General features: G+C 36.6%; 1 protein-coding gene across 6 annotated transcripts in view; it reads left to right on the top strand.

The window, feature by feature from the left end:
• Window positions 1–15180, top strand: part of Phf14 (PHD finger protein 14) — a 320314-nt gene that overhangs the window by 50950 nt on the left and 254184 nt on the right. For all 6 annotated transcript variants that reach the window (XR_015448743.1, XR_015448744.1, XM_087204669.1 and 3 more), the window contains exon 8: window positions 14585–14731. Coding sequence is in view for 4 of the 6 variants with exons in the window: in XM_087204669.1 (XP_087060795.1) it covers window positions 14585–14731 (147 nt within the window). In the remaining 2 variants the exon portion in view is untranslated. The remainder of the gene's footprint in view (window positions 1–14584; window positions 14732–15180) is intronic.

Here is a 15180-nt window from a genome sequence, read left to right as displayed (position 1 = left end):
CCTTTTAAGGAATCTTCATACTGATTTCCATAGTGGTTTGTACTAGTTTACATTCATACCAACAATGTAGAAGGGTTCCATTTTCCCCCTAGAGCCTTGCCAGGGTTTGTTATTGTTTTCTTCATGATAGCCAATCCTTCTGGAGTAAGATAATATTTCAGTGTAGTTTTAATTTACATTTCTGTATTGGCCTTATACAGACTGTAAAAGAATGGCTGAAAAAATAAATATGTCAATTTCATATAATGATATTGTAAAATCCCCCCCCCCTTTTTGGTACTGGAAATTAAACTCAGTTTTATAGTCCCTGGAATAGTGCTTTATTACATTGTGAGGACCCATTTGAAGTTCTGTTCTTTTTGATCCACTTTGAAAGTATTCGAAATTCTTTAGAAGAATAGTAAAACCATGCTATTATGACATAATATGTGTTATTAAAAGATGTTCAGACAATGTTATGATACATGTTATTTTAAAAACAGCTATAGCACAGATTGTTATGATTGAAAATTTATGTCATTGTTTCATATTATGTAGTTATTCTTAAAATTATATTCCAACAAAACCTAAACAGTAGTTTCTTCTGTGATTAAAGTATAATTTTACTACTTTTGAACAATGTTATGTAGAAAATTTTCATTTCAATATAAGATTATTTATAGATGTTATTGATTTTTCTTCTTATAACCTTTAATAGATTGGAATCATTCATAGATTAAATTTAAAGGCCTCAGATGTTTGGCCACTGAACTCTGGTACCTTGATTTTGCTGGGAGAATCAGGATTGGTAGGAATGAATTCTTATTTATTTATTTTTTTTGGTAGGAATGAATTCTTGGTGGGTCAAATAGTTTTGACTGAGTTTGTCAAAAAGTTACGTTGCTTAAATTTAGATATTTTACATGGGAATTTAAGTGGCCTTTATGTGACTATGTTAGGCACTTAGTAATTTAAGCCTAATTTAAAAAATTATCTAAGATAACTTTACAGCTGGTAATTCAGACTATAATCTCTTAGACTTCAAATCCTCTCAGCAGTATTTTCAGAACATGTCCAGTTCTTATAAAATTCATTGCTGCTACCTAGTCCAAAATATCCTTTGTTGCCTGGATTACTGTAATAATCTAGCTCTTGCAACTTTTGCTTTTCCAGAGCAGAAGGTGGCACATTTTTTCAGTATGAGCTAGGTAGTCAGTATTTTAGGCCCTGCAGGCTTATGGTTTGTGTCACTTGAACTGAACTTTATCATAATAGTATGAAAGCAGCCAAAGACAATAGATAAACAAATGAGTATGAATACATCCCAGTGCAACTTTATTTATAGAAACAGGCAGGGCCAGATTTGATCCCCCAAGTTGGCAACCCCCTTTCCAGGAAATAAGAGGGCGCTTTTAGCATGGTATAATCCCATTAAAATCTAAGTCAGATCTTGTCATTTCCTTGTCTAAAACCATTGGGCAAAGTTTTCCTTACTGATTATGTGTTCTGATTGTTTATCTTTTTCAAGATGTTGTGTATATTCTAGGCTTTCAGCTGCCTAAATGGTGTATTAACCAAAAACAAATGATAAGTGGTATAAGCATAAGTGGTTTTGACGTTGTTTCAGTAGCTTAATGCTCCAGGCTTATTTTGTTCCATCACTATCATCTTATTTTTCTTTTTGTTTTTAGTTTATTTCTTTATTTTTATTGTTGTCCTCAAGCTTGTTGTCTCATGTTCTCAACATGGCTTAAATACCTCTAAGAACTTTGTTTTTGCATTGTAACATTTAACAAAAAGAGGAAGGAAGAAAGGAATAAAAATTTCTCCTGTGTATCCACCTCAGTGTACTTTTTGATCGTCTAATGTGTCAAAACAGAGTCCTTATGGTCACTGTATCAGTGAGACAGCAGAGAAAATGAAACCTGATTCAATTTCTGTCAAAGAAATTGATCTTTGCAAAGAATAACACTTGTGAAGAAAATAATTGGATATCAGCAACTAACACAGTTTGCCACAGGGTAGCCTAAGAGGTTAGCAATTTTCTTCCCATTTTTTAAAATAAAATACCCATGTACTTACACCAAATGAAATAGATCTTTATAGCAGGCATTAAAAGAAGGAAAAGAAGAACTAATTGTTAAGAATTAAAAAAGAAAAAGAAATGTTGCCTTTCCCAATTTCCCCTCTTTGCTTTAGAGTAGAAAAAAATAAACACTTGCTGGGCATTGTATTCTTTGGTCCTTTTAACCCAATCTTTGCCTTTTTCAGAGTGATCTCCCAGCTTTTCTCTTTAGTAGTAGTCTTCTCTTTCCAAAGTTTTATTTCTCATGAGATTCTTTTTTTTCCCAGTCAGAAAGGTAAGTGACCCCATCACTTTGTATTTGAGCTTTTATTTCCCAGTGCGAAGAGCCCATTCACTTTGTATTTCTTAGAGAGACAAGTAAAAAATTAGAAGTGTTTGGTCAAGGGTACTTACAGTTTTTTTTTTTTTTTGGTACTGGGGATCGAACTCAGGCCCTTGTGCTTGTGCAGCAGGCGGCAAAACCACTGAGCTAAATCCCCAGCTCTCTTACAGTTTTTGATGTATGACATATTTTACATTACAGTGCATCACCTGTTTAAACTTTAAACATTAGTTTAGCTTTAGCTTGTTATTCAAGAAAAGAATAATTTTTTTCATTGAGAAAGTAGATTCCAGAGACTGAATGATAATTGTTTTACCTTTTGTCATTACAACTCCATGTTGATTATATAGCCCTACAGGAACTTTAAGGAATGTTCTGAATGTCTGATTTCCTCTTATTTTTTCCTAATTTTTTTTCTCATTTCATTTTTTATTCTCACCTTCCACACGTATATTACATGCACAATCACTAACTGTAATTCTTATTTTTAAAAATTTATAAGTACATACTAATTAAATCATCTTTTAAGTGTATATTTTATTAGACCACTTAATTCTTTTGAAAAATAATTTAAAAAGTAACCAATAGGATAAAAACATGTTAGCTCTGTTTTGTTTAATATAGATATTATACTGTTGTTCTGAAGTAATTCTGTGAATATTGTAGCAATGTCTGAATTGGGATGTCTGCCATAAGCCCTTCTTTGTATCTGCATAGTAACCCTCAATTTAAGGTAATGCATTTGAAATGGTACCAGTACATTAAGAAAATACAGAATAAAATAATAATTGCAGATGAAATACTCTGAAATATGTGAAAAGCCAAATTTGACTACTATTCTAGATAGACCAATGGGTAAGACAAGCTTCTGGTGCAGAATAAATTAACAGAGGCTCGCTCTTTAGTCTCTGAAAGATGCAGTTAAAAAGTGCAAAGCACCTGGGCGTAATGGTGCATACATGTAATCCCAGCACTCAGCAGGCTGAGGCAGGATGATCACCTAGAGTTCAAGGCCATCCTGGGCTACACAATGAGTTCAAGGTTGGCTTGTATTATATAGTGAGACCCTGTCTCAAAAAAAAAGGAGCGCAAGCTAAAATTGGATGAAGTGTTGCCTAATTATTGAATCATGGAAATACTATGTTGGTTTTTAGTAAGTCTGACACCCAGCATTTTTTGTGAAATATACCAAAGGTTAATTTTGCTCTGGATAAAGTTTTATTTGTACCTAGCTAGATTAGTGCTTAGTTTTTTTAATGTAAAGGTGAATATAAATATATTTTTATGAGGGGTAAAAATATTGTTATATATTTAAAATAACTATAAGAAATATAATGCAAAATACAATAAATGCTTAATGTAAATTTATATTTAATTTATCATGATTCTAGAGACATTTTCTGCATATAATATGTATGAGTGGTTTAAGGATTGATAAAATAGGACTGAGGATAAAACTGAGTGGTAGAGTGCTTGTCTGCCATGCATGAGGCCCTGGGTTCAATCCCTGGCACTGAAAAAAAGTGATTAAAGTACTTAAACCATAATTGGCATAATAAAAAGGTACCCCGCAGAGTGGGAGAATAAAGGATTATTATACAAAATGACAAAAAATGAAGAAACCTGTTTTAAAAAGTAGGCAGAGGAAGATACACACATGACCAGTATGCAGACAGAAATGCTCAACATTGCTGATCTTTAGGGAAATCAGAACCACAGTGGAATTCCACCTCATACCCATTAGCTTGGCTACTACATTAAAAAAAAAGCGAAGTATAATGCAATGCTGATTGAAATTCCAACAATATATTTCACATAACTAGAGAAAACAATCCAAAAATTCATTTGGAACCAGAAGAGAACTAGAATAGCAAAAGCAGTTCTAGGCAACAGAGACATGGCAGGGGGTATCACAACCTCCACATTGAAACTATACTACAAAGCTACTGTGATAAAAAACAGCATGGTAGTGGCGAAGAAACAGACCTGAGGACCAGTGGAATAGATTAAAAGATGCAGAAATGACTCCAGACATACTCAGCCCCACCTCATCTTTTTTTTTTTTTTTTTTCTTTTATTGGTACATATTAGGTATACAACACACTTACATTTATCGTTGGGAATTGTACCTTTACATAATGCATCTTGGTTCTTATTTTTTACCCATTCCTAGCCCTCCCTTCACCCCCTCCACCCTTCCCTATTTACAAAGACTATATTTCCATTTTTTCCATTTCTCAGCATTTTTCTTTTCCCTTCTTTCCACTGCTCCTCCCACTACCCCTACCCCTTTGGACCTTTTCTTCCTGTTTTGCATTATCAATTATTCTAATCATTGATACATTTTAGGCATACAATATAATGACATTCATCATTGGAAATTTGCACCTTTACATAATGTCACTTGGTTCTTATTTTTCACCCTTGCCCAGCCCTCCCTTCAACTCCTCCATTCGTCCCTCTTTACAAAGATTTTGTTCCTATTTTTCCATTTTCTTGTATTAATCCCATTCTCTTCTGTCCTTTCCCCTATCCCTCCCACTTCCTTTCCCTTTGCCCCTTTTCTTCCTATTTCATATTACCTATTATACATTTTAGTCCTTATTTACACTTTCAGTTTCTAACACCAGAGAAACCATTTGTTATTTATACATGTGTGTCCTATTTATTTCACTTAAGAGTATTGCCTCAGTGTGCATCCACTTAGCTATAAATGTCTCTAATATCTCATTTTTTATGGCTGAGTAGTACTCCATTTTATGAAAAAAACCACATTTTCTTTATCCAGTCTCCAGTTGATGGGCATTTGGGCTGTTTCCAAGTTTTAGCTATCACAAACTGTGCTGCTATGAACATGGGCACACATATATCACTGTGGTATGATTCTTTGAATTCTTTGGGGAAGATCCCTAGCAGTAGAATAGCTGGGTCAAATAGGACTTCCAGTCCTAGTTCTTTGAGGTATCTTCATACTGATTTCCACAGTGGTTGCACCAGTCTACACTCCCACCAGCAGTGGAGAAGGGTTCCTCTTTCCCCACAGCCCCACCAGCATTTGTTATTGGCTGATTTCATGATAGCAGCCATTCTTTCTGGAGTGAGGTGGAATCTCAGCATTGTTTTCATTTGCATCTCTGAAATGACCAGTGATGTTGAACATTTTTTCTTGTATTTATTTGCTGTTTCTACTTCTTTGTCTGAGAAATCTCTGTTCATTTCAGATGCCCATTTTTGGATTGGGTCTTTAAATTTGGGAGGTCTGATCTTTTTAAGTTCTTTATAGATTCAAGATAGTAGACCTTTATCTGAGAAAAAGCAGGCGAAGATTTTTTCCCACGTTGTGGATTGTCTCTTCCCACTGCTGGTGGTTTCTCTTGCTGTGCAGAAGCTTTTCAATAAGAAGAGATCCCACTTGCTGATTGTTTGTGCTAGTTCACGGGCAACTGAGATTTTGTTCATAAAATCGTTTCCTACACTGATGTCTTCAAGAGTTCTACCTAACCTCTGTTCAAACTGGTTCACAGTTTCTATTTAATATTTAGATTTTTAATCCATTTTGATTTTAGTTTGGTGCATGGTGAGACATATAGGTCTAGTTTTAATCTTTGGCAAGTTGAAACCCAGTTTTTCCAGCACCATTTATTAAAGAGGCTATCTTTCCTCCAGTGAGGGTGTTTGGCTCCTTTATCGAAGATGAGATGGCTGAGTGTGTCTGGCATTGTTTCTGCATCTTCTAATCTGTTCCACTGGTCCTCAGGTCTGTTTTTTTGCCAGTAGCATGCTGTTTTTATCACAGTAGCTTTGTTGTATAGTTTCAAGTTGGAGATTGTGATACCCCCTGCCATGTCTCTGTTACCTAGAATTGCTTTTGCTATTTTGGGCCTCTTCTTGTTCCAAATGAATTTTTGGATTGTTTTCTCAAGGTCCGTGAAGTATGCTGCTGCTATCTCAGTTGGAATTGCATTGAATCTATATAGCAGTTTTGGAAGTATGGCCATTTTCACTATATTAATCCTTCCTACCCAGGAATGGGGGGTGTCTTTCCATTTTCTGATATCATCTTCAATCTCTCTTTTCAGAGTGCCATAGTTTTCAGAGAAGAGGTCTTTGATTTCTTTCGTTAGGTTGATTCCTAGGTATTTCAGTTTTTTGGATGCTATTGTGCAAGGAATTATTTGCCCTATTTCTCTCTCAGTGAGTCTGTCATTGGTGTAGAGGAAAGCTATTGATTTTTGTGTGTTGACCTTATAACCAGCTACTTGACTGAATTTGGTTATTAAGTCTAGAAGACGTTTGGTGGAGTTCTTGGGGTCTTCTATATAGAGTATCATGTCATCTGCAAATAATGACAATGTGACTTCTTCATTTCCTATCTTTATTCCTTTTATTTCTTTCTCTTGTCTAATTGCCGTGGCTAGTGTTTCCAAAAGTATATTGAACAGGAGTGGTGATAGTGGACTTCCTTGTCTTGTTCCTGATTTTAGTGTGAAGGATTTCAGTTTTTGACCGTTGAGTATGATATTGGCTGTTGGTTTTTCATAGATGGCTTCTATCAGTTTGAGGTAGAGACCATCTATTCCAATTTTTTGTAGGGTTTTTATCATAAATGCATGTTGGATTTTGTCAAATGCTTTTTCTGCGTCTATGGAGATAATCATATGGTTTTTGTCCTTGGCTCTATTGATATAGTGTATTACAATGATTGATTTGTGTATATTGAACCATCCCTACATCCCTGGGATGAATCCCACTTGGTCAGGGTGTATGATCTTCTTGATGATCTTCTGCATTCTGTCTGCCAGTATCTTATTAAGGATTTTTGCATCTATGTTCATTAGTGAGATTGGCCTATAGTTCTTCTTTTCGGTTGGATCTTTCTCTGCTTTGGGGATCAAGGTGATGCTTGCTTCCAGGAATGAATTTGGGAGTATTGCTTCCCTTTCAATTTCATTGAATAGTTTAAACAGTAGTGGGAGTAGTTCTTCTCTAAATGTCTTGTAGAATTCAGAGGTGAAGCCATCAGGGCCCGGGCTTTTCTTAGTTGATAAGGTTTTAATTACATTTTCAATTTCATTGGTTGGTATTGGGTTGTTTAGAATTTTTAGGTCTTCTTCGTTCAACTTTGGTAATTCATATGTATCTAGGAATCTGTCCATTTCTTCTATGTTTTCCATCTTATTGGCATATGGGTTCTGCAAGTAGGTATTGATGATCCTCTGGATTTCTGCTGGGTCTGTTGTAATTTCACACTTTTCATTTCTAATTTGCATGGATTTCCTTTATCTGATAAGGTTGGCTAAGCGTTTGTCCAGTTAGTTGATTCTTTTGAAGAACCAACTCTTGGCTTCATTGATTTTTTGTATCGTTCTCTTAGTATCCATTGCATTGATTTCTCCACTGATCTTTATCATTTTCTCCCTTGTATGAGCTTTGGGGTTGTCCTGCTCTTCTTTTTCTAAAACTTTGAGGTTCAGCATCAGGTTGTTTAATTGGGCTCCTTCTGTTTTCCTAATATGCATATTCACTGCTATGAATTTCCCTTGTAAGACTGCTTTCATTGTGTCCCATAGATTCCGCTATGTTGTATTGTCATTGTCATTTAATTGAAGGAACTGTCTGATTTCTTCTTAAATTTCCTCTGTGACCCATTGGTTATTCAGAAGTGTGTTGTTCAATTTCCACGGGTTTATGAAATTTTTCGAGTTTCTTTTGCTATGAATCTCCAATTTCATCGCACTATGGTCTGAAAATATACAGGGGATAACTTCAGTTCCTTTGCACTTACTTGAACATGTTCTGTGTGTGAGTATGTGGTCTATTTTGGAGAATGACCCATGTACAGGTGAGAAGAATGTGTATTCTGATTTTGTGGGGTGGAAAACTCTGTGAACATCTGTTAAGTTCATTTGTTCAAGAGTTCGATTGAGTTCTAGTATTTCATTACTTATTTTTTGTCTAGTTGATCTATCTATTTGTGACAGTGGGGTGTTGAGGTCCCCCTCTACAATTGTATTAGTGGATATATGACTTTTCATGTCCGTTAGTATTTGTTTTATATAGTTGGGTGCACTAGTGTTTGGTGCATAGATATTTATGATTGTCATCTCTTCCTCTTGGATTCTTCCCTTTACAAGGATGTAGTGCCCTTCTTCATCTCTCTTAATCAGTGTTGGTTTAAAATCTACTTGATCTGCAAAGAGGATAGCTACTCCTGCTTTTTTTCAGGTTCCCGTCGCATGAAGTATTGTTTTCCACCCTTTAACTTTCAGTCTGTGAGTTTCCTTTTGAATTAAGTGTGTTTCTTGTATGCAGCATATTGTTGGATTTTTCTTCTTGACCCATTCTGCCAGTCTGTTTCTTTTGATTGGTGAATTGAGACCATTAATGTTGATGGTTATACCTGAAACGTATTGACTCGTCATTGCCATGACTTTTTCTTTTTGTTGGGTTCTCCCCCTCTGCATTTAATTTCTTGTCATGCCAGATGGGTTCATTCTGCTTTGCTTCCTGGGGTTGTGATTCTCAATGTCTGTTCCTAGGATATTTTGTAAAACTTTTTGGAGTGCTGGTTTGGTATTGATGAAGTTCCTAAGGTGCTCTTTGTCATGAAAGTATCTTATTTCTCCATCAATTTTGAAAGATAGTTTTGCAGGGTACATCAATCTGGGTTGGAGGCTGTTTTCTTTTAGGGCTTGGAATATGTCACTCCAAGCTCTTCTTGCCTTGGTGGTTTGTGTTGAGAACTCTGCTGTGATTCTGATGGGCTTTTCTTTGTATGTGATTTGTTTCTTTTCTCTAACTGTTTGTAGAACTTTGTTCTGTTGAGTTTCTGGAATCTTAACAATTATATGCCTATGTGTAGATTTTTTTTGATCAAGACTATTTGGAGTCCTATATGCCTCACATATCTGTATGTCAAGTTCTTTTCCCTGCTTGGGAAGTTTTCTGCCATTACTTCTGTGAAGAGTTTTTTTTTACGTCATCTGCACTCTCTCCTGTTTCTTCATTGACTCCAATCAGTCTTATTTTATTCTTCTTTGCATCATCTAGCAGCTGCTGGATTGATTTCTCATGTTCCCTTATAATTTTGAAGCAATTTTTCTTTTCCTGGTCATTAATTGCAATCTTATCTTCTATATCTGAAATTCTGTCCTCACATTGGCTCATTCTGCTGTGTAGACTTTCAATTTAGTTTTTCATCTCCTGGAAATCTATTTGCATCTGTTTTATGATTCTGTTTGTTGCCTATGTTGGGATTCCATCATGTTCCTCAGCTCCTCTCTAGATTTATTAATCACGCCTTGCACTAGGAGCACAATCTCTCCTGTTATGTGAGAAATTATTTCTGATTTCATTTTTTCAGATCCCCTTTTGTTGCCAGTTCATTGGATCTAGGTGGTTGAGTCTCAGAGTGTTCCATCTCCTTTCCCTTTGGGGTTGCTGTAGGTGATCTGGAGGTCTAGTTTTAAGATTTATTTATGTGTTTTCTCATTTCGATTGGGGTTGGGGGTTGCTGTTGGTGCCCCTGAGGATCACCTCCTCTGAGCTGGGAGAGGTGGCACAGTGCCCCGGAGTGGCAGTAGGGATATTGGCCCAGAAGCCCCTTCCTCTGGGCTGGGAGCAGTGGGAGGGATAGTGGCTGGGAAACCCTTTACTCTGGACCAGGGGCAGTAGGACATCAGCTCAGAAGCCCCTATCTCTGGGCTGAGAGTTGCGGGAGGGATGGTGGCCCGGAAGCTCCTTCTTCTGGGCTGAGAGTGGCAGAACAGAAGGCAGGCCAAAAACCGTTTCCTCTGGGCTGGGAGCAGCGGGAGGGATGGTGGCCAGGAAGCCCCTTCCTCTGGACCAGGAGCGGTGGGACCCAGTACTGTGGTCTGGTGGTCTGATGTCCTCTGTGTCTTTGTAGTGTGGAACCAGGTGGCTGTACAGAGGAGAGGGGGCGGGGGAGGGGATGCCCAGTGGATTTCTGCAGTAACAAGTTCCACGTGACTTGTGACCTCTGTAGGGTGTCTGCAGACCTGCCTGTCTGCAGTGGGCTGACCTGGCATGTTCCGTGCGACTCGCAGCCCCACCTCATCTTTGATAAAAGAGCCAACCACCCTCACTGGAAGAAAGCCTATTTAATGAATGGTGTTGGAAAAACTGGATTTCAACCTGTCAGTGCTTAAAACTAGACCCATGTCTATCACCATGGACTAAACTAAGATCAAAGTGGATTAAAGATCCAAATATAAAAATAGAAACATTAAACTTGCTGGAACAGAGGTTAGGCAGAACTCTTGAAGACATTGGCACAGGAAAAGACTTTATGATCAAAACCTAAATAGCACGGGGAGTAGCACAAAGAATTGACAACTGTGATCTCATCTTATTAAAAAGCTTCTGCACTGCAAGAGAAAACACCAACAGAGCTAAGAGACAACCTACAATGTGGGAAAAAATTTTTAGCAGCTGTACCTTAGACAAAGGTCTACTATCTAGAATATATAAAGAACTTAAAAAATCAGACCCCCCCAAATTTAAAGACCCAGTTCAGAAATGGGCATCTGAAATGAACAGACATTTCTCAAAGAAGTAATTGCAGCAAATAAATATGTAAAAAAATGTTCAACATCACTGGTCATTCTAGAGATGCAGATGGAAACAACACTTAGATTCCACCTCACCCCAGAAAGAATGGCTGCTATCAGGAAATCAACCAAATGCTGGCGGGGGTGTGGAGGGAAAGGAACCCTTCTCCATTGTTGCTGGGAGTGCAGACTGGTGCAGCCATTGTGGAAGTCAGTATGGAGATACCTGAAAGAACTAGGACTAGAGGTCCCATTTGACCCAGCTATTCCCCTGCTGGGGATCTTCCCCAAAGAATGAAAAGAATCATACCACAGTGATATATGTGCACCCATGTTTATAGCGGCACAGTTTGTAATAGCTAAAGCTTGGAAGCAGCCCGCGTGCCCATCAACTGGAAACTGGATAAAGAAGATGTGTTTTTTTTAATAAAATTGAGTACTACTCAGCCATAAAGAATGACAAACTAGAGATATTTGTAGCTGAGTGTATCCATATTGAAGCCATACTCTTAAGTGAAATAAATAGGACACGTGTAAATACCAAATAGTTTCTCTAGTGTGAGAAACTGAAAGTGTAAATAAGGATTAAAATGAATAATTGATAATTTGAAATAGGAAGAAAAGGTCCAAAGGGGTAGGGGAAGTGGGAGGGAAGGAGAAAGGAAAGAAGGAAAGGAAAAATTATGAGAAAAGGAAATAATGGAAACAAAGTCTTTGTAAATAAGGAAGGTTGAATGGGTTGAAGGGAGGACAGGGATTGGGAAAAGAGTAAGAACCAAGATACATTATGTACAGGTAAAAGTTCCCAATGATGAATGTAAATGTATTGTATACCTAAAATGTACCAATAAAAGAATTTAAGGAAAAAAAAGTAACAAGCATTGCTGGGGGTGTGGCACAATTAAAATTACAAGTCTCATATACTGTGGGTAAAGAATTTGAATTGGTAGAGTTTATGTAGGAAAAAATACTAAATCGCTTCTGGCTTGGTTTTGTATATGATACATGACTGTAAAGGACAAAATATATACATTGTCACATTGATTTTTCTCTTTTGATTTTTGGGCACCAGGCATCTGGACATTGTATTTACATTTAAAGTTTTTTATATGTAAAAGCTCCTAAAATTTTCAAGTAGTAGCATTAGGAAATTAACAATACTTGTTCAAAAATATTTTTTTTTTGTTCGTTATCTTGATTTCAGACTTAAGTGCAAGACGTCTTAAGAAATAAACTAACTGTAGGATAAACTAAATTATAAAGTATCTCTATGATTCTGCAGTTGTTACTCATCTTTAGCTATTAAAGTTTTCAAATTAACACATTTTAATGTTGCTTGTTTAACATATTTATTCACCATATTGTGTCTTAGCCTACAACAATTCAGCAAGCATTTGTGGAACATGAATACAGATGCTCTTCATCTTATGAGGTTACCTCCTATTAAGCCAATCATAAGCTGGAGGTAATTGTAAATTTACTATGTGTTTAATAAACATAACCTGTTAAACACCACAGCTTAACAACACACTACTTACCTGATCCTGTGGCTGGCTGGGAGCTGTGGCTCTGCCACTGTGTCTCACATCTTGAGACTATTATATCACATCTTTCTAGCCCAGGAAAGACTCAAGATTCAAAGTATGGTTTCTACTGAATGTGAATGGCTTTTGTACCATCACAAAATAGAAAAATTCTAAGTCTAGTTATTGTAAGTTGCGGACCAGCTCTGCATTAGTCATTATTGAATTCATGTTCTAAAATCCATTTGTGTTAGCTTCCATACTGTAACAAATTCCTGAGAAAATCAACTTACAAGGAGAAAAAGTTTATTTTGCCTCATAGTATTGGAGTTTACAGTCCATGACTGGTCATTTGGCCCTGCTTCTTCAGCCTCTGATGGCATGTCATGATAGGAGCACGTGATAGAGCACAGCTGCTTGCATTATGGCAAGGAGCAGAAGGGAGGAGATGAGGGTCCTGCACTCCCACGTGGAACATAGCCCCGTTACCTTGATGATCTAGAAAGTCCCATCTCTCAAAGATTTTGCCACTTTGAGCAGCACCACGGTGGGGACCAAGGCTTTAACACATAGACCTTTGAGGGAGTTTCCAATGATAGCATCAGTTAAGTTGTATAATGGAGTGACAAACGTTGTTTGGTAGACTGTGCATCTATACTTAAAGGTAGGCTTACAGTACTCAGTGAAATCAGTCATTCATTATGATTGAAGACCTGTGTATATGTGCAGAGGATTAAGCTGGTGTTGGGATAGAGGTATCTGTCAGGATACCTATATTTTGCTTTAAGTATCAGTGTCTGCCTAAGTGAGGAAATAGTAAACAGAACCAAAAAAGATGTCACAAGTGCTGAGTATGGACAGGAAGAAATGGAAATAAAATGTTTCCCTGGAACAATGAGAAGCTTTATCTGGACCTTTAGCTATTTTATATTTATTTGTTTGTTTGTTTTTTTGAGACATGATCTCACTATGTAGTTCAGACTGGCCTCGAACTCACTATGTAGCCCAAGCTGGCCTCAAACTTACAATGAACCTCCTGCCTCAGCCTCCCCATTGCGGGTATTAGTGGTGCACACGACTGTGCTCAGCTACCTTTAGCTGTTTTAGAGTTGGAAAAAGTAGACAGTAATAAAAGAAGGCTAATGCTGTTTTATTTAAGAAAATAAGGAAAGGGCTCTCTAGTAAGGTAACATTTATGAAAATAAGTGATAAGTGATGTGTTGATTTGAAGGGAGAGCTTTAGACACAGAAGGAATAGTATATACAAAGGCCCTGAGGTAGGAACAAGGAGATGGTGTGGCTACGGTAACAGAGTTAGGAGCTTAGATTGGTGGCAGGGAAGGAAGGAGACCATAGAGGAAACAGGAGGACACATGTACCACCTAGAAGTACGTGGAAAGGACTTTGGGTTTTTACTCTGAGTCTACATTAAGGCTAGTACATGAGAGAGAACTGTATGCTTATTTGAGGTTATGTAAGGAGATAAGGGAAATAACTGAATTGTTCTAGTGTCAGGGTCTGACCTTCTTAATCTTTTTTCCCCTGAGTAGAATTTGTTCATGCATTGCTAACTACTTAGAATTGTCTATCTTTGGTAGTCCTATATTTTCAAATATATAGTATTGTTGCTTTGCGTTATTAATTGATATGTGTTCAACTTTAATATTTATTATTTCTGTTATTAAATCTTGTTTTAAACTGAGTGTTTTACAACAGTATGCAGATACATCCAAGTAATACATAAGATTTGCTTTTATTATTTTTAAATATAGGAGATTCTTTATTTTGTTTTATCTTTTTGCAGTCCTGGGGATTGACCTAGGGTTTTAGGCATGCTAAGTAAGCAGTTTTTCTGCTACTAAGCTATATCCTCTGCTCCTTTAAGGAAAAAAAAAATTCTAATGTGAAGTTTAAATTTGATATATTGGATTGTTTCTAAAGCAGAAATCTTTATCCTAATGTACAAAAAGTACTTACACAATTTATTATGAAATTAACTAGAACTAGGAGATGTTTTCAAAAACGAATTTCTTTGGTGTTGGGGTTTTTTATGACATATTGGAGTTAAAATGCTCACCCTCTCTCCTTTTTTATTTTTGTATAGGATATAGCAGATCCATTTTTTGCTTATTGTAAGCAACATGCAGATCGTTTGGACAGAAAGTGGAAGAGAAAAAACTACTTGGCTCTGCAGTCCTATTGTAAGATGTCTTTGCAAGAGAGAGAGAAGCAGCTATCACCAGAAGCACAGGTATGGGAATCATGCCAAAACTTTTTTCCTATAAAAATTATAGATAATCAATCTTATGTGTTTCCCAATAACATTTGAAATATAATTATGAAATTAACTTAGTTATCTAAGAAGTGGTTTATGCTTGAGGTAAATGTTGAACAGAGTATGTGGTTGAATGTTCCTCCTCAGGTAGTCAATAGAGCATCTATTTATAAAGTATATTTTCACATTGAAAAATACAGCTTAGAGGAAACAGTTGTATTAATACAATATGTTGACTAGATGTTCTCAGTCAAATGTTCATTTATGTAGAGAATTTGGTAAGTTTTTCCTTTAAAATGGTTTTCTATGTACATTAAGTAAATCTGTGGAGACTATTGTAGTTATTGGGAAAAGAAAAGTTTAATTTAGTCAAATTAGTTTCTCATAATGCTGATAATAAACTGGGACAGTTGTTACTAGGTGTA

This window comes from Heterocephalus glaber, unplaced genomic scaffold (genome assembly GCF_053883595.1).
Source record: "Heterocephalus glaber isolate CG9 unplaced genomic scaffold, H.glaber_assembly_v1.0 deba00000546, whole genome shotgun sequence".
Taxonomy (NCBI): Eukaryota; Metazoa; Chordata; class Mammalia; order Rodentia; family Bathyergidae; genus Heterocephalus; species Heterocephalus glaber.
This window is presented reverse-complemented; position numbering and strand designations above follow the sequence as displayed.